Raw genomic sequence first — 20,941 nt, 5'->3', positions numbered from 1 at the left:
CCATTCTGTGAGCTTGTGCGGCCTACCACTTCTTGGCTGAGCCGTTGCTGCTCCTAGACCTTTCCACTTTACAATAACAGCACTTACAGTTGACCGAGGAAGCTCTAGCGGGGCAGAAATTTTACGGACTGACTTGTTGGATATGTGGCATCCTATGAAGGTGTCATGTTAAAAGTGACTGAGCTCATCAGTACAGCCATTCTACTGCCAATGTTTGTCTATGGGGATTAGATGGCTGTGTGATCGATTTTATACACCTGTCAGCAACGGGTGTAGCTGAACTAGCCGAATCCACTAATATGAAGGGGTATCCACATCCTTTTGTATATATAGTGTATCTGCCTGGTTGTTTCCATAGAAATGCTTCTCTAGTATGACTGTGAGATTTGTGAGTTAGTTGTTTGTGCCTCTTGAACAGCTGGTGGATCCATAGTGATACCATCAGGTGTATAACAATCAGGTGTGAAAGGGTTTGGGGAGGTTTTAGTGTCCTTCGAATCCGTGAATCAGAATTAACCCTCTGCATTCAAACTATCTGTCCACAGCAGGCAGGCTGGCTTGCTTTAACAGTGTCATGGAACTGTGGGTTACAACAAAAAACAGGTGCTTACACAGGAAACTGGCCCTGTTGTCAGAGATCTGATTGGTCAGTCTGAGAAGGGTATTTCAGAAGGGAACTCATCACCTCCACCCAGCTGTAGCCTTGACACAGCAGCTTTAACTACCTGGTGGGGGTGGTGGTGGTGGTGATGATGAACATTTTGAAAATAATCAAACCACCACCATCAATAAATAAATCAATCAAATGTATTTATAAAGTCTGTTTTACATCAGCCGATGTCACAAAGTGCTGTACAGAAAGGCAGCCTTAAAAAAACAGCAATCAATGCAGGTGTATAAGCACGGTGGCTAGGAAAAACTCCCTAGAAAGGCCAGAACCTATGAGCAAACCTAGAGAGGAACCAGACTCTGAGGGGTGGCCAGTCCTAATCTGGCTGTGACGGGTGGAGATTATAACAGAACATGGCCAAGATGTTCAAATGTTCATAGATGACCCATAGATGGGTCAGATAATAATAATCACAGTGGTTGTAGAGGGTACAACAGGTCAGCACCTCAGGAGTAAATGTCAGTTGGCTTTTCATAGCCGATCATTCAGAGTTAGAGACAGCAGGTGCGGTAGAGAGAGAGTCCATAACAGCAGCTCCGGGACAAGGTAGCACGTCCAGTGAACGCCCACCACCACCACCACGTAGTTATTAAAGTTAAAAGTGTTCTAATGAACTGTATTGAAAACCAGCCCAGAATAGTGTACGCAGTATATACTGTTTTTTATAGCTTTAAAAGTCTTGATCAACTAAACATGAAGGTCACTGCTATACAAGTTTTAACAAACCCTGCACTGAGCAGCACACTATTAGTCCTGTCAACCTCACTTGATAAACTCAGATGAATCATCAGGATGCTGAGGAGGTCATGACTGAGCAAAAGGGACTTCCGCTGCCTGACCAGTTCTCCTAAAATGGAGGATGTAGATTTGATAGGTTTGAGAATGGGTGGACAGTTAAAGAGCTGACCTGTTGTTAAAATATTTACAAATATTTACAAATCTCCTTGATGATTGTTCTCATGGTACCAAATCGATACATCAACAAAACACCATTATTAGAGCTGGAGACATGGATTGCATTCATGCAGAAACAGAGCTCCCATAATTACAATTTTAGCCAAAATAGAGAGCGTTGTCCATTATATTTGCCATTCTTTACAGTAGTAAAGCTAGCTCTCACAGGCTATGGCCACTCCCTAGTCGACTGTATAAAAAAAAACCATTTTGATGACTTCCACTTACTTCTGTTCTAATGGTAATGATTGGATTTGGGGTCATCGTATCCAACTCTGTGGAGAACCACAGGAATATGGTCGAACCCTTAGCAATGAACATAAACTCACACCCCCAAGCTAAGGTATTGGTAATGTGATCTATACGAGCTAGTAGTGGGCTAATGACCCAATGACCTATGGTTGTGTTTCCCTGCTCTACAATCTAACAAGGGTCTCCACAGAACACTCCACAGGGCTTGGCATCCCATTTTTATTGAGAATGTGTTTCCCCAAAATGATTTATTTCAGCATAAGGAGACGTCATACACACCAATTACCGCTGGTTGTGGTCATGTGTGATTTGTGATTCTGGTGTGAAGCATGGCTCCAAAATGATGATGTAGTGGCTGAATGGAAGAATGATTGTTCTGATGTGGGCATACCCATCCGTCCCTCCCTCTCTCTAGTTTCTCGCTGCCTGCCTCCCTCTTTCTCTTTCTCTCTGTTTCTCTCCATCTCTCTCTTTTCTCTCGCTCGCTCTCTCTTTCTCCCTTCCTGCCTCCCTCTTCTTTCTTTCTCCTTCTCTCCTCGCTCTCTTTCTCTTTCTCTCTCCCCTCCCACCACAGGCACTCAGGTGCATCTCTGAGCAGGGAAACCCAGAGGTCAGTAGCCCATGAAAGAGCCTCCTCTCTGGGGAAGAGAGAGAGCGGAGCCAGGGGGTGGTGGTGGCGGTGGTTGGTGCCTAGTGTGGATCTGAGTGTGACCCCCTTAAAGATGCGCTCCAGGATCTTAAGCACAACAAATTCGTAACATATACTACGAATTGGATTCGTAATATATCATACAAATAGAAAAAAAAAAAAAAATATATATATATATATATATATATATATACAGTACCAGTCAAAGGTTTGGACACACCTACTCATTCAAGGGTTTTTCTTTATTTTTACTATTTTCTACATGGTCAAAACTATGAAAGAACACATGGAATTATGTAATAACCAAAAAAGTGTTAAACATATCAAAATATATTTTAGATTCTGCAAAGTAAACAACCTTTGCCTTGATGACAGCTTTGCATTCTGTCAAACCTGCTGGTTAAGTGTGTCTTGAATTCTAAATAAATCACCAACAGAGTCATCAGAAACGCACCCACACACCATCACACCTCCTCCTCCATGCTTCACGGTGGGAACCACACATGCGGAGATCATCTTGTTCACCTACTCTGTATCTCATAAAGACACATTTTTGAAACCAAAAACCTCTAATTTGGACTCATCAGACCAAAGGACAGATTTCCACAGGTCTGATGTCCATTGCTCGTGTTTCTTGGCCCAAGCAAGTCTCTTTTTTTATTGGTGTCCTTTTGTAGTAGTTTCTTTGCAGCAATTTGACCACGGAGGCCTGATTCACACCATCTCCTCTGAACAGTTGATGTTGAAATGTGTCTGTTACTTAAACTCTGTGAGGTGCATTTAATTGCCCATTTCTGAGGCTGGTATCACTAATGAACATTTCCTCTGCAGCATAGGTAACTCTGGGTATTCCTGTCCTGTGGCAGTCCTCAGTTTCATTGTAATGCTTGATGGTTTTTGCAACTGCATTTGAAGAAACGTTCAAAGTTCGTGAAATCTTCCGGATTGACTGACCTTCATGTCTTAAAGTAATTATGGACTGTCGTTTCTCTTTTCTTATTTGAGCTGTTCTTGCCATAATATGGATTTGGTCTTTTACCACAGGACTATCTTCTGTATACCAACCCTACCTTTTCACAACACAACTGACTGGCTCAAACGCATTAAGAAGTAAATAAATTCCACAAATTCACTTTTAACAAGGCACACCTGTTAATTGAAATAAATTCCAGGTGACTACCTCATGAAGCTGGTTGAGAGAATGCCAAGAGTGTGAAAACCTGCCATCAAGGCAAAGGGTTGATACTTTGAAGAATCTCAAATATAACATATATTTTGATTTGTTTAACACTTTCTTGGTTGCTACATGATTCCATATGTGATATTTCTTCTCTATTATTCCACAATGTAGAAAATCGTAAAAAGAAAGAAAAAACAGTACTGTATATATACACATAAAATACATAATAATAATAACACTTTTTACAGGACGTAACATATCATACGAAATGATATGTGTTACACAATTTGATGACGTGGTACACAAAAAACAAGGACCACTTTTGGCTTGTGAGTGCCACATTCAGAACTATTGGCTGAAATTCTACAAAAGTTAGAGTGCATTAGCTCAATTAAAGAATTGTACCGTAATCACAGCTCTTCTCTTGAGACATATAAAGCTGGGCAGCGATTGAGCTCCATGTGTGTCTGGTGCCCCCTCACACCTGGTGCACTTAAGGGAAAGGAGAAGGTGGAACGGGGCATTTTCCAATATGGTGCTGGTGAGATTACAAAGGCAACAAACAGCTGAGTGACTACCATCGTGTCCACCACACAGGGCTGATCTCGCACCTCTGGTGCTTAGTGCACAAGGCTCAGTGTGTAGTGTGTGTTAACATTTGTAACTTAGTATCAACTCAACCAATGTTACAACTTTTTAATCAGGTTTTTACCCATGTAACTTCTATCAATAAAGATACCTCTAAATGTGAGTATATGTTTGAATTTAAGCTTAACACTTTACAGCAAGAAAAATGGGTATTAACATGGTAATAAAGATGGAAACTAGTTGTAATTTATTTAAGTGCTACCGCGTTAGGTACTATAAGAATAACTAAAATATAACGCAAGGTTAAGAATACAGTACAGCGCTTGTGACCTATCCAGTGTGTTCTATTCCTATTATAACCTGTACCACATAACACTGATCACAAGGTAGAGTTCACCATTAATATTATCTCTAAATTGACGTGGCATGTTCTCTTTGAAGGTTTTTTTTTTCTCTTTAAACACAATAACAATGCCCCCCACAGATTCAGCTTTCAAAAAACAACAGCATTTGTTTGTAGTTAAGTACACACAGCTATTAGATGTTTATGAGTTCAATCAAAAGCTTTTGATTTAAAGCTTTTTCCCAATAAAACCACACCACGTGACTATTCTCAGAACCTTACTTTATGCTAACGTCAGCATAACTACAGCCGGGAACTTCATCCCTGCCATAAACACAACATCACAACTAAATAGGCCGGTCGGTTGACCATAGAAATAGAAAGAGTTAAACAGATCCAATTCTAAATTACTTTTGACTGTCCATTTTTTGCAATCTTTTGTCAACGCAGGACCAATAGGCCATGGTCCTGCGTTGACAAAACCTATCTTTCACCCCTAAACATCAGCTTCCTTCCTCTGAAGTTAAGTGAACTGAACTCCTGTGGTGCTTTAGAGCTGTCACTACACTAACCACAGTCAGGCTAAACACCATAGAGCTCTATTTACTATGTAAAGCGCTTTGAGTACCTCAGTAGGTAGAAAGCACTATATAAATCAAATCCTTTCATTCATTAGAGGCCTCTGATATGGTGGGAAGCATGTCCATTGACCCAGCAGGGGGTTGGAGTGTTGGAGGGTGAAAGTCTCTCCAGGGACTCTATGAACCCCAGGCGATAGGGGTGTGTGTGGGCCTCAATAGTGACAAGTGACAGCCTCCACCTCCACCCAGAGAGGCGCTTAATCAGGCTGTCAATCCTCTTCTATTGAATCATATGATCAAATGGGGTTGTATGAAGTCCAGCACAATGTACAGTTCACACATGCACGCACGCATGCAGGTATACATACACACACACACACACACACACACACAGAGACACACACACAGAGAGAGAGAACTAGACCCTTTATAATAAATAATAAATGCCTTTAGCAGAGGACCAATAATCCTTGATGAGTGACTGGGCTGGCAGGTGTTTAAGATCAGTGTAAGTGATTTCATTAATTTATGATTGCAGCTGGTAGTCAGATGCAGAGCAGTATGACATTACTGAAATTCCCAATGAAACACCACCCCTCTCTCACCTGTGACCTCTCAACCTATGTCTGAGGTGACAAAATCCTCTAACACACAAACAGACACATGTGCAGAAACATTCACGCATCCCTCCGCGTGATAGCCTAACAACTCCTGTCAGAATGGTGGAACAGAGGAGGTTTGGATTAAATTGAACGATGAAGAAAATATTAAATCTTTACCTTTGAGCATGCCCTGCATACCCCATCTTCTTTCACCTATACCCCAAGGTCTGCCTCTATCTCTCTCATCTTGCTGCCCTGGGGTGTATATTAAACTAAAGAGACAGTAGAGTTAACTGGACTTCCCTCAAGCCTTGGAGATGTCCCATCCCCCAACAGCTGAGCCAACTTTAACAACTTTAAATTTTACTTCACTACATTCCTCAAGAAGATATTTTTAAGTACTTAAGTATCAAAAGTAAATGGAATTGCTAAAAGTACTTGTCACATTTTGACAGGAAAATGGTCCAATTCACACCCTTATCAAGAGAACATCCCTGGTCATCCCTACTGCCTCTGATCTGGCGGACTCACTAAACACAAATGCTTTGTTTGTAAATTATGTCTGAGTCTTCAAGTGTGCCCCTGTCAATTCCTTTGGACGTCACTCAAATATTGCTTAATCTATGATGATGTAGGCCTACTGGGTTTGTGCCACTACTTGTGTGATGCTACTTGGTTACAGAGTTTGAGAGAAGCAGCTTCATTGTAACCTCATCGAATTCACACGTGTCCTCGGATGAGGAGTTAAATTCAGTCCAAAAAGTAGGATTGCAATGGGAAAGTATAGGCCACTTGTATCCATCTTCTCAGTCTCTCCACTGTCAGATTTTTTTCATAAACATGCTTATCTAAATACTCCTCCGTTCTTTTGCAAGCACACTCTTCCGTTTTCCCCGGATCAGATAGAGGGGATTTTCCTAATAGCGATGCTTCGGCCAGATAAGCGTCAATTGCGTGAACAATTTTCCAAAAGCAGCAAGTGGGTGTGTAAATACAGTATATGTTGTCATTCGGGAGTTTTTCCTAGACACTGATCTAAGGTAAGTTTTGAGTTTCGCCTGACCTTAATTTGGGGAGTTTAAGCGGGTCCTAGATCTGTGCGTATGTGTTTGATAGGAAGCTTACAGGTGGGAGGGGTCAGAAAGCGCACGAAGGAAGGGAGGTCAAAAGGAAGAGAGAGAGGAGAGAGAGGAGACTTGGGAGGGGAGAACAGTAGGGGGAGAACAGTCATTCAGATTCTGCTCGGCTTGAAACGCAAGCCACCTTCCTCGCAGTTTTGCGTCGCAATAGCTTCTTACTAACTGACTGAAATTAAAACTTTTTCTTGGCAAAACTGTAACCCATTTCAACGTCTGGAAAATAACGGCAGGTTCGTGGATGCGCCTGGAAGTGTCTTATCGCATTTACAAGAATAATTAAAGGAATAGCAGCTGCTTTTGGACATATTTGAAGTTAACATAAGTGCTATCAATCAGGGGACTAATAATATAGATGTTGAAGTGACGGTTTGAGATACCGTCTCATATCCCGCTGTAGTCTAACTATGGGTCGATAGTATGGACTTATCCGATTCTGGAGAGGAAGAGTGCGTCACGGCTGATAGGAATTTACTTCCACACTATTCGTGTGGAATAAAAGTTCATTGACAAACCGGAGTATTCTGCCGCATCACTTTTTTGTTGTTTCTTGCGAAGGCATGGCGGGACCAGTTCTGTTTCTTGTGCTGTGGGTCTTCACATGGTCCGGGGAGGTCCGGTGTGCTTCGTACCCGCAGCGGTATAATCTCTATTCGGGACAGACCCAGGCGCAGCCACAGAACGGCGCACGGGCAGCGAGCAGACACAGGTACACACACACACACACACACACACACACACACACACACACACACACACACACACACACACACACACACACACACACACACACACACACACACACACACACACACACACACACACACACACACACACACACACACACACACACACTTTCTCTCTCTCTCTCTCTCTCTCTCTCTCTCTCTCTCTCTCTCTCTCTCTCTCTCACGACACTCACTCTCATTTCAAAGGGTGCCAAAAACTCACTCTCATCGCACTCACTCTCACTCAAAGGGTACCAAACATCTGGAAGGAGCTGATGCGTCAGCGGCAGATCCCAATTCTGTGAAAGGAGTTGCCTTGAAATGTGTGTCTCATTTGCAGTGCAGGTGTAACATGATAAAGGAATTTAGCAGTAAAGAAAACAAAAGATGGTGTTTAAATGATCCACAGCCATTATTCTCTATAAGAAACTGAACTATTAGATGTTTACTGCCCTTATCAGAGCAGTACTCACAGTCACACATGGACAGAGGTACACTTGCTTTGTTATGTTTTCTCTCTTTCACTGTACCTACATTTCCTCTCTATGTATCCCTCCCTCTCTCTCCCTCCTCATACCCCTCTCTCTCCCTCTTCATCCCTTTTTTCTCTCGCTGTCCCACACACACACACACACACACACACACACACACACACACACACACACACACACACGTCTGGGTTATTGGCAGTGCAGTGTTGCTTGTGGTGAGGAGTAGGAGGAGAAGGGAGTTTCTCCCAAGCATGACGTGTGATGTACTGTATGGGTTACCCATCGTCAACGGTGACACAACACTGTCCCAGGAGCTGGGTTCGCAGGCCAGATATAGACGACCATGTCAGCGAGGATCCAGGACACATACAGGGGAATCTCAATTGCATTTCCTTGATTCTGCACGTCCTCTCTCCTCGCCTCTTTCTCAAAAACCTTTGGATGTGTAGTGTGTGTGTTTGTGCTGGTGCACCTGCGTACGCATGTGCACGTGTTTACATGTAAGTGTGTGTATGCACATACGCTCTCAAATCAAATCAAATCAAATTTATTTATATAGCCCTTCGTACATCAGCTGATATCTCAAAGTGCTGTACAGAAACCCAGCCTAAAACCCAAAACAGCAAGCAATGCAGGTGTAGAAGCACGGTGGTTAGGAAAAACTCCCTAGAAAGGCCAAAACCTAGGAAGAAACCTAGAGAGGAACCAGGCGATGTGGGGTGGCCAGTCCTCTTCTGGCTGTGCCGGGTAGAGATTATAACAGAACATGGCCAAGATGTTCAAATGTTCATAAATGACCAGCATGGTCGAATAATAATAAGGCAGAACAGTTGAAACTGGAGCAGCAGCACGGCCAGGTGGACTGGGGACAGCAAGGAGTCATCATGTCAGGTAGTCCTGGGGCATGGTCCTAGGGCTCAGGTCCTCCGAGAGAGAGAAAGAAAGAGAATTAGAGAGAGCATATGTGGGGTGGCCAGTCCTCTTCCGGCTGTGCCGGGTGGAGATTATAACAGAACATGGCCAAGATGTTCAAATGTTCATAAATGACCAGCATGCTCGAATAATAATAAGGTAGAACAGTTGAAACTGGAGCAGCAGCACGGCCAGGTGGACTGGGGACAGCAAGGAGTCATCATGTCAGGTAGTCCTGGGGCATGGTCCTAGGGCTCAGGTCCTCCGAGAGAGAGAAGGAGAGAATTAGAGAACGCACACTTAGATTCACACAGGACACCGAATTGGACAGGAGAAGTACTCCAGATATAACAAACTGACCCCAGCCCCCCGACACATAAACTACTGCAGTATAAATACTGGAGGCTGAGACAGAAGGGGTCAGGAGACACTGTGGCCCCACCCGAGGACACCCCCGGACAGGGCCAAACAGGAAGGATATAACCCCACCCACTTTGCCAAAGCACAGCCCCCACACCACTAGAGGGATATCTTCAACCAGCAACTTACCATCCTGAGACAAAGCTGAGTATAGCCCGCAAAGATCTCCGCCATGGCACAACCCAAGTGGGGGTGCTAATCCAGACAGGATGACCACATCAGTGAATCAACCCACTCAGGTGACGCTCCCCTTGCAGGGACGGCATGAGAGAGCCCCAGTAAGCCAGTGACTCAGCCCCTGTAATAGGGTTAGAGGCAGAGAATCCCAGTGGAAAGAGGGGAACCGGCCAGGCAGAGACAGCAAGGGTGGCTCTCTGTCGGTTTCAAAGATGATGACTGGTGCAATCACTTCGGAGTTTTGTTAGTCATGTGCAGATCAGCAGTTTTTTCACCTGCACCCACACACAATTTCTAATAACCCATCTACAACTGACTATATGTGATAAAGGGAAAATCTGAGGCCTGCACTAGACGTGCAAAAATAGAAAATTTGCTGCACAGTTCCCTTTTTATATTATTGACATTTATTGAACAATTAGTTTTACTTCAACATTTCTTCATTTATTTATTGAACATTTAGGCCTATTGAAGAGTAGCCTAATTTTGCAAAAAATAAATAGTCAAACAATTCCCTAAATTGATACCTTGCGCATGCTTTTGTGAAAAAAAAGTTTAACAATAAATTACACCTTGCGTATGCATTCATGAAAAAGCTTCCACACTAATGCCAGATAAAAAAAAACTTAAAATAAAACTTAATGTAGCCTATAAATATGAATTGCACAATAATTCTACATTTATGGAATGTTTGTATGCATTGTTTTTACTTTATTCAATCTACATGCCACAAAACCTCCAATCATCCACACAATATTTTCTGAAGCTAAACCTGACCCATCCCTCACATGTAACCACGGGGACTACGAGTTATGAATCAACCCGTGTGTGTGTGTGTGTGTGTGTGTGTGTGTGTGTGTGTGTGTGTGTGTGTGTGTGTGTGTGTGTGTGTGTGTGTGTGTGTGTGTGTGTGTGTGTGTGTGTGTGTGTGTGTGTGTGTGTGTGTGTGTGTGTGTGTGTGTGTGTGTGTGAGAGAGATAGTAAAGTGACTCTGACCCCGGTTCAGAGGGCATTTTTTAAATGTATTTTATTTCACCTTTTTTTAACCAGGTAGGCAAGTTGAGAACATGTTCTCGTATACAATTGCGACCTGGCCAAGATAAAGCAAAGCAGTTCGACACGTACAACAACAGAGAGTTACACATTGAGTAAAACAAACATACAGTCAATAATACAGTACAAAAATAAGTTTATATACAATGTGAGCAAATGAGGTGATATATGGGAGGTAAAGGCAAAAAAATGCCATGGTGGCGAAGTAAATACAATATAGCAAGTAAAACACTGGAATGATAGATTTGCAGTGGAAGAATGTGCGAGGTAGAGATAGAAATAATGGGGTGCAAAGGAGCAAAATAAATAAATAAATACAGTAGGGGGAGAGGTAGTTGTTTGGGCTAAATTATAGATGGGCTAGAGTGCCATGCGAAAGTATTCGGCCCCCTTGAACTTTGCGACCTTTTGCCACATTTCAGGCTTCAAACATAAAGATATAAAACTGTATTTTTTTGTGAAGAATCAACAACAAGTGGGACACAACTTTTTTAACAAATCAAAAACTGAAAAATTGGGCGTGCAAAATTATTCAGCCCCTTTACTTTCAGTGCAGCAAACTCTCTCCAGAATTTCAGCGAGGATCTCTGAATGATCCAATGTTGACCAAAATGACTAATGATGATAAATACAATCCACCTGTGTGTAATCAAGTCTCCGTATAAATGCACCTGCACTGTGATAGTCTCAGAGGTCCGTTAAAAGCGCAGAGAGCATCATGAAGAACAAGGAACACACCAGGCAGGTCCGAGATACTGTTGTGAAGAAGTTTAATGCCGGATTTGGATACAAAAAGATTTCCCAAGCTTTAAACATCCCAAGGAACAATGTGCAAGCGATAATATTGAAATGGAAGGAGTATCAGACCACTGCAAATCTACCAAGACCTGGCCGTCCAATCTAAACTTTCAGCTCGTACAAGGAGAAGACTGATCAGAGATGCAGCCAAGAGCCCCATGATCACTCTGGATGAACTGCAGAGATCTACAGCTGAGGTGTAGGACAACAATCAGTCGTATATTGCACAAATCTGGCCTTTATGGAAGAGTGGCAAGAAGAAAGCCATTTCTTAAAGATATCCATAAAAAGTGTCGTTTAAAGTTTGCCACAAGCCACCTGGGAGACACACCAAACATGTGGAAGAAGGTGCTCTGGTCAGATGAAACCAAAATTGAAGTTTTTGGCAACAATGCAAAACGTTATGTTTGGCATAAAAGCAACACACCATCCCCACTGTCAAACATGGTGGTGGCAGCATCAGTGTTTGGGCCTTCTTTTCTTCAGCAGGGACAGGGAAGATGGTTAAAATTGATGGGAAGATGGATGAAACCAAATACAGGACCATTCTGGAAGAACCTGATGGAGTCTGCAAAAGACCTGAGACTGGGATGGAGATTTGTCTTCCAACAAGACAATGATCCAAAACATAAAGCAAAATCTACAATGGAATGGTTCAAAAATAAACATATCCAGGTGTTAGAATGGCCAAGTCAAAGTCCAGACCTGAATCCAATCGAGAATCTGTGGAAAGAACTGAAAACTGTTCACAAATGCTCTCCATCCAACCTCACTGAGCTCGAGCTGTTTTGCAAGGAGGAATGGGAAAGAATTTCAGTCTCTCGATGTGCAAAACTGATAGAGACATACCCCAAGCAACTTACAGCTGTAATCGCAGCAAAAGGTGACGCTACAAAGTATTAACTTAAGGGGGCTGAATAATTTTGCACGCCCAATTTTTCAGTTTTTGATTTGTTAAAAAAGTTTGAAATATGCAATAAATGTCGTTCCACTTCATGATTGTGTCCCACTTGTTGTTGATTCTTCACAAAAAAATACAGTTTTATATCTTTATGTTTGAAGCCTGAAATGTGGCAAAAGGTCGCAAAGTTCAAGGGGGGCGAATACTTTCGCAAGGCACTGTATGTACAGGTGCAGTGATCTATGAGCTGCTATGACAGCTGGTGCTTAAAGCTAGTGAGGGAGATAAGTGTTTCCAGTTTCAGAGAAGTGTGTAGTTCGTTCCAGTCATTGGCAGCAGAGAACTGGAAGGAGAGGCGGCCAAAGGAAGAATTGGTTTTGGGGGTGACTGGAGAGATATACACTGGGGCAAAAAAGTATTTAGTCAGCCACCAATTGTGCCTGTAATTTTCATCATAGGTACACTTCAACAATGGTAGACAAAATTTGAAAAAATAATCCAGAAAATCACATTGTAGGATTTTTAATGAATTTATTTGCAAATTATGGTGGAAAATAAGTATTTGGTCACCTACAAACAAGCAAGATTTCTGGCTCTCACAGACCTGTAACTTCTTCTTTAAGGGGCTCCTCTGTCCTCCACTTGTTACCAGTATTAATGGCACCTGTTTGAACTTGTTATCAGTATAAAAGACACCTGTCCACAACCTCAAACAGTCGCACTCCAAACTCCACTATGGCCAAGACCAAAGAGCTGTCAAAGGACACCAGAAACAAAATTGTAGACCTGCACCAGGCTGGGAAGACTGAATCTGCAATAGGTAAGCAGCTTGGTTTGAAGAAATCAACTGTGGGAGCAATTATTAGGAAATGGAAGACATACAAGACCACTGATAATCTCCCTCGATCTGGGGCTCCACGCAAGATCTCACCCCATGGGGTCAAAATGATCACAAGAACGGTGAGCAAAAATCACAGAACCACACAGGGGGACCTAGTGAATGACCTGCAGAGAGCTGGGACCAAAGTAAGAAAGCCTACCATCAGGAACACACTATGCCGCCAGGGACTCAAATCCTGCAGTGCCAGACGTGTCCCCCTGCTTAAGCCAGTACATGTCCAGGCCCGTCTGAAGTTTGCTCGAGAGCATTTGGATGATCAAGAAGAAGATTGGGAGAATGTCATATGGTCAGATGAAACCAAAATAGAGCTTTTTGGTAAAAGCTCAACTCGTCGTGTTTGGAGGACAAAGAATGCTGAGTTGAATCCAAAGAACACCATACCCACTGTGAAGCATGGGGGTGGAAACATCATGCTTTGGAGCTGTTTTTCTGCAAAGGGACCAGGACGACTGATCCGTGTAAAGGAAAGAATGAATGGGGCGATGTATCGTGAGATTTTGAGTGAAAACCTCTTTCCATCAGCAAGGGCATTGAAGATGAAATATGGCTGACAATGATCCCAAACACATCGCCCGGGCAACAAAGAAGTGGCTTTGTAAGAAGCATTTCTATGTACTGGAGTGGCCTAGCCAGTCTCCAGATCTCAACCCCATAGACAATCTTTGGAGGGAGTTGAAAGTCCTTGTTGCCCAGCAACAGCACCAAAATATCACTGCTCTAGAGGAGATCTGCTTCGAGGAATGGGCTAAAATACCAGCAACAGTGTGTGAAAACCTTGTGAAGACTTACAGAAAACGTTTGACCTCTGTCATTGCCAACAAAGGGTATATAACAAAGTATTCAGGTAAACTTTTGTTATTGACCAAATACTTACTTCCCACCATAATTTGCAAATAAATTCATTAAAAATTCTACAATGTGATTTTCTGAATTTTTTTCTCTCATTTTGTCTGTCATAGTTGACATGTACCTATGATGAAAATTACAGGCCTCTCTCATCTTTTTAAGTGGGAGAACTTGCACAATTTGTGGCTGACTAAATACTTTTTTGCCCCACTGTACCTGCTGGAGCGCATGCTACAGGTGGGTGCTGCTATGGTGACCAACGAGCTGAGATAAGGGAGGATATTACTTAGCAGGGTCTTGTAGATGACCTGGAGCCAGTGGGTTTGGCGGTGAGTATGAAGCGAGGGCCAGCCAATGAGAGCGTACAGGTCGCAGTGGTGGGTAGTATATTGGGCTTTGGTAACTAAATGGATGGCACTGTGATAGACTGCATCCAATTTATTGAGTAGGGTATTGGAGGCTATTTTGTAAATGACATCACCGAAGTCGAGGATCAGTAGGATGGTCAGTTTTACAAGGGTATGTTTGGCAGCATGAGTGAAGGATGCTTTGTTGCAAAATAGGAAGCCAATTCTAGATTTAACTTTGGATTGGAGATGTTTGATGTGAGTCTGGAAGGAGAGTTTACCATCTAACCAGACACCTAGGTATTTGTAGTTGTCCACATATTCTAAGTCAGAACTGTCCAGAGTAGTGATGTTGGACGGGCGGGCAGGTGCAGGCAGCGATCGGTTGAAGAGCATGCATTTAGTTTTACTTGTATTTAAGAGCAATTGGAAGCCACAGAAGGAGAGTTGTATGGCATTGAAGCTCGTCTGGGGGGTTGTTAACACAATGTCCAAAGAAGGGCCAGAAGTATACAGAATGGTGTCGTCTGCGTAGAGGTGGATCAGAGGCTCACCAGCAGCAAGAGTGACATCGTTGATGTATACAGAGAAGAGAGTCGGTCCAAGAATTGAACCCTGTGGCATCCCCATAGTGACTGACAGAGGCCCGGACAACAGGCCCTCCGATTTGACACACTGAACTCTATCAGAGAAGTAGTTGGTGAACCAGGCGAGGCAATCATTTGAAAAACCAAGGCTATCGAGTCTGCTGATGAGCATGTGGTGATTGACAGAGTCGAAAGCCTTGGCCAGGTCAATGAATACGGCTGCACAGTATTGTTTCTTATCGATGGCGGTTAAGATATCGTTTAGGACCTTGAGCGTGGCTGAGGTGCAGCCATGACCAGCTCTGAAACCAGATTGCATAGCGGAGAAAGTATGGTGGGATTCGAAATGGTCGGTAATCTGTTTGTTGACTTGGCTTTCGAAGACCTTAGAAAGGCAGAATAGGATAGATATAGGTCTGCAGCAGTTTGGATCAAGAGTGTCCACCCCTATGAGGAGGGGGATGACCGCAGCTGCTTTCCAATCTTTGGGAATCTCAGACGACACGAAAGAGAGGTTGAACAGGCTAGTAATAGGGGCTGCAACAATTTCGGCAGATAATTTTAGAAAGAAAGGGTCTAGATTGTCTAGCCCGGCTGATTTGTAGGGGACCAGATTTTGCAGCTCTTTCAGAACATCAGCTGACTGGATTTGGGAGGAGAAATGGGGAAAGGCTTGGGTGAGTTGCTGTGGGGGGTGCAGTGCTGTTGACCGGGATAGGGGTAGCCAGGTGGAAAGCATGGCCAGCCGTAGAAAAATGCTTATTGAAATGATCAATTACGATGGAATTATCGGTGGTGACAGTGTTTCCTATCCTCAGTGCAGTGGGCAGCTGGGAGGAGGTGTTCTTATTCTCCATGGACTTTACAGTGTCCCAGAACCTTTTTGAGTTTGTGTTTCAGGAAGCAAATTTCTGCTTGAAAAAACTAGCCATGGCTTTTCTAACTGCCTCTGTATACTAGTTTCTAACTTCCCTGAAAAGTTGCATATCACGGGGGCTGTTTGATGCTATTGCCGAACGCATTGGATGTTCTTGTGTTGGTTAAGGGCAGTCAGGTCTGGAGAGAACCAAGGGCTATATCTGTTCCTTGTTCAACATTTCTTAAATGGGGCATGCTTATTCAACCTCTTAGAACTACCCCTCCTGGCTCCAGGAGAATTGTCATAAGCAACCGCTGAATAGCATAGTGCAACAGTCCAAAAATATTACTAGAAAATATTAATATTCATGAAATCACAAGTGAAATATTTTGAAACACAGCTTAGCCTTTTGTTAATCACCCTGTCATCTCAGATTTTGAAATTATTTACAGAGAAAGCAATACAAGCGTTTGTGTAAGTTTATCGATAGCCTAGCATAGCATTATTTCCACTTAGCATCAGGAAGCTTGGTCACGAAAATCTTCAGATGTTTTCACTCACGAGACTCCCAGTTAGACAGCAAATGTTCCTTTTGTTCCATAAAGATATTTTTTATATCCAAATACCTCCGTTAGTTTGGTGCGTTATGCCCAGGAATCCACCGGAAATAGCAGTCACGACAACGCAGACAAAAATTCCAAATTATATCCAAATTATATCCATAATGTCGACAGAAACATGGCAAACATTTTTTATAATCAATCCTCAAGGTGTTTTTCAAATATCTATTTGATAATATATCAACCGGGACAGTTGGCTTTTCACTAGGACCGGGAGGAACAATGGCTGCCTCTCTCTGCTTTGCAATAATCACTCTGAGAGCCCCCACCTATCCACTTACGCAATGTGGTCGTTCACGCTCATTCTTCAAAATAAAGGCCTGAAACTACGTCTAAAGGCTGTAGACACCTTAGGGAAGCCATAGAAAAAGGAATCTGGTTGATATCCCTTTCAATGGTCAATAGGGATGCATAGGGACACAGAGCTTTCAAAATAAGAGTCACTTCCTGATTGAATTTTTCTCAGGCTTTCGCCTACAATATCAGTTCTGTTATACTCACAGACAATATTTTTACAGTTTTGGAAACTTTAGAGTGTTTCCCATCCTAAGCTGTCAATTATATGTGTATTCTAGCATCTGGTCCTGAGAAATAGGCTGTTTACTTTGGGAACGTTATTTTTCCAAAAATAAAAATAGTGCCTAGCTTCAAGATGGTGAGGGAAGGCATTTAAAAAACAATAACCAGGCATCTACTGACGGGATGAGGTCAGTATCCTTCCAGGATACCCCGGCCAGGTCGATTAGAAAGTCCTGCTCGCTGAAGTGTTTCAGGGAGCGTTTGACAGTGTTGAGTGGAGGTCGTTTGACCGCTTGACCCATTACGGATGCAGGCAGTGAGGCAGTGATCGCTGAGGTCTTGGTTGAAAACAGCAGAGGTGTATTTAGAGGGCAAGTTGGTTAGGATGATATCTATGAGGGTGCCTGTTTTTACGGCTTTGGGGTGGTACCTGGTAGGTTCATTGATAATTTGTGTGAGATTGAGCGCATCAAGCTTAGATTGTAGGATGGCTGGGGTGTTAAGCATGTTCTAGTTTAGGTTGCCTAGCAGCACAAGCTCTGAAGATAGATGGGGGGCAATCAGTTCACTTATGGCAAACATAATGGATTGCAAAGGGAAACACAGCCACGAGCTGTCCAGTGACTCGAGCCTACCAGACGAGCTAAATACCTTCTATGCTCGCAAGGACGGCAACACTGAACCATGCGTGAGAGCACCAGCTGTTCGGTACAAGTGTGTGATCACGCTCTCTGTAGCCCATGTGAGTAAGACCTTTAAACAGGTTAACATTCACAAGGTCGCAGGGCCAGACAGATTACCAGGACGTGTACTCAGACCATGCGCTGACCAGCTGGCAAGGTGTCTTCACTGACATGTTCAACCTCTCCCTGACCCAGTCTGTAATACCTACATGTAAGAAAAAGAGATATGCTCTTGTAACGGCTTTCATCGGAAGAAGAGGAATCGTCAGACCAAAATGCAGCGGGATACGTGTTCATCTTTATTATAAGGAACTGAACACAAAAATAACAAAAGGAAAACCCGAAACAGAAATAGAACTACCCACAACTGAAAGTGAAAAAACAGGCTACCTAAGTATGATTCCCAATCAGAGACAATGATAGACAGCTGTCCCTGATTGAGAACCATACCCGGCCGAAACATAGAAATACAAAAACCTAGACATACAAACACAGAATGCCCACCCAAATCACACCCTGACCAAACAAAAATAAAAACATACAAAGCAATCTACGGTCAGGGCGTGACAGCTCTCTGCGAGGTTTTGTATATCTTACCTATCATATGAACATCCATTTTTCTGACTCATATAACATTCCCTCAAGGTTGCTCTGCTGTCCAAAAGATTTGAAATCGAAATTTCGTAATATGTAACTTTTTCAGTTGCGTGTATTTGAAAATGTCTACATTGGTCAGTTCAAAATTGCTTTTTAATTCTGTAATTTCCTCTTACCAATTAATTTACGGTTTCTATGCCTTTAGCTTTCCATGTTGACCAATTTATCTGTGAATTATGTAAAGCTTTCCAAGGATTGTTCTACAGGGTTGTGTTTTTAGGGAGTGATATTGGTTCTTGTAGAATATGTTTCATTTTTTTCCATATTGTTATAGTGTTCTTAACTATGAAGTTGTTCATGTTCTTTGCTTTATCCTTTGAAAATTCTGGGAATGAGCATGCACATCTTCATTATGTACCTATTGTATCTCTTTAGTGCATTTAACTATATGTCATAAGTAAAAGCCTTGGGTAGCGAGTTGATACAATTCCAAGTCTGGTAGGTTAAAATCACCCACAGACTTTGGGAGATAGAAAACGTCCCTTTTTATTCTAAGATTTTTATTTTCCCATATGAAGTCTGTTTTGACCGAGTATACTTTTTTAAAGAATGTCTTCGTGGGTAATTGGTATTACCGAAAATATTACCGAAATATATTTTATATATATTGTTGAGTAATGGAATACAGTTATCTTTATATAGTGTTGTTTGTTGTCACTTATTAAACATCCTAATTATTTCATATTTTCTGTGGTCCACTTAAAGGATTTCTGTAGTCGGTGAGTTACTCTTTTTATTGTTCCTATTGCCATTATTTCATTTTCTTGTCTTCTGAATGACTGAATGGTCAATGGGGTTCGACTCGTGATGCATGCATCAAATATACATTTGAAAGGAAAGCCACAAACCATAATCAAATTTATCAAAGAATGCAGCAGTCAGATGAAACAGGGATTTTATGCTGAGGGATAATGAAAGATGATCCTCACAGGGCCCTCTGCTGAACTCTCATGTTCTCCTCTGCCAAATATTTGAGCTCTCATTCATGTCAGCTCTCATCTCAACTGTGTGGGCAGGCAACACTTGCTGATAATAAGGTGTAAGTCTTGGAACTTTCCTAGGGTGAATGATTTTCTGTCCACTTTACAAACTATGAACTGTAAATGTACACTTTACATTTCCCACAAGCTGATGTGCCATGAGTGTTTTTCCAAAATATGAATCACCATACTTAAAAATGTAGGCAAATTACTTACTTTGAAGAAGGAAAATAATTAACTGATTAAAAATCCTTTGAAGAGACACAGGTATGGATGACACCAGTCCAGCCCCTACACCATGCTGCTGACAGGTTTCTAATGGTTAATAATGGCCAGACACAGTGGCCCAAGGGCTTGACTGGTCCACTGATTTATGAAGGGTCACCAGAGGAGGTGACCAGAGGTCAGAGGTCAAGGGACAATGGTCAAAACACAGGTGTCCTGTTAAAATTATGACGTCCACCTGGACACAGTACTGGGAGGGCAGGTAGAAGTTCTTTGTTGACACAAATGTAGGATCAGCTAACCCTCACCTAATCCTATCTTCTTTGGAGCTGGGGTGCACAACACCTTGAAGGTTGCAGTGTCTGCGGGTTTTTCATCTTTGCTTTCAAATCTGAGACTGATTACCTCATACCCGGACAACATGTGTGGAGTTTCTAGTTGATCAATGACATTCTCTGGAAAAAGGGTCACCAGCAGGACTCTGGCTCATGAGGGCTAGAGTTGGTCACCCCTGATTTAACAACATATTGCCAGCCATATTGAAACCTGGCAAGGGGAATCGGTGTGAAAAGGCAAGATGTTACCAATTCAACGGTTTAGACAGTTATTTGATCTCAGGCCAAGAGTTATAGTGGGACACACTAGACATAAAAATGGTGTCTGTGTTTGGGTTGTGTGTTCTTATATGAGTTAATAACTGATTTGTCATTCACCTGGCTACATTCAGGCATTACAATGTAAATTTACGTTTAATCTGTCTGTCTGCATATGTCAAGACATGGTATATGACGTGGTAGTGATATACCCGATGGCTTGGCCGATTTTCTCCTAACCACACGTCTTGAAAAAATGGATACTAAAAGCGTGGAAATTAATCAATCCACCATCATTAAAACAGTGGAAAAATCTAATGATTTGTTATTTAAATATTGAAAGTGTTATGTACTTGAGTGAAGACCCAAAAGCGGTTTTAACAGAAAACAGAGTTCTTTAATGAAAAACAGGAATGGCATAAATCCTCTTCCAACGTAGTCAATGGAACAAAAAGAACGTTAGTATAATGCAGGATGCACCTGCCAGGCGGACTCCGACAGGATAGGACAAGGTGGAAGCAAACGGGACGACAGCTTGCTTCTGGCATCAAAAACACAAACAAGAATCAGACACTGAAAGTAGCAGGAACAGAGAGAGAAATAGAGACCTAATCAGAGGGGGAAGAGATAACAGGTGGGAAAGAGTGAATGAGCTAGTTAGGGGAGATGTAGAACAGCTGAAGAATGAG

General features: G+C 42.5%; 1 protein-coding gene across 2 annotated transcripts in view; it reads left to right on the top strand.

The window, feature by feature from the left end:
• Nucleotides 1–6,801: 6,801 nt before the first annotated feature.
• LOC135507845 (EMILIN-1-A-like) overlaps nucleotides 6,802–20,941 on the top strand; it is a 76,448-nt gene continuing 62,308 nt past the window's right edge. The window contains exons 1-2 of one of the 2 annotated variants that reach the window (XM_064927544.1): nucleotides 6,802–6,859; nucleotides 7,514–7,664. In XM_064927544.1, coding sequence (XP_064783616.1) covers nucleotides 7,516–7,664 — 149 coding nt within the window. In that variant the 5' untranslated portion in view covers nucleotides 6,802–6,859; nucleotides 7,514–7,515. Of the gene's footprint in view, nucleotides 6,860–7,005; nucleotides 7,665–20,941 lie in introns of those variants that run through there. The other variant, XM_064927543.1, reaches the window with a different exon arrangement.

The sequence above is a fragment of the Oncorhynchus masou genome, chromosome 21 (assembly GCF_036934945.1).
Source record: "Oncorhynchus masou masou isolate Uvic2021 chromosome 21, UVic_Omas_1.1, whole genome shotgun sequence".
NCBI lineage: Eukaryota > Metazoa > Chordata > Actinopteri > Salmoniformes > Salmonidae > Oncorhynchus > Oncorhynchus masou.
This window is presented reverse-complemented; position numbering and strand designations above follow the sequence as displayed.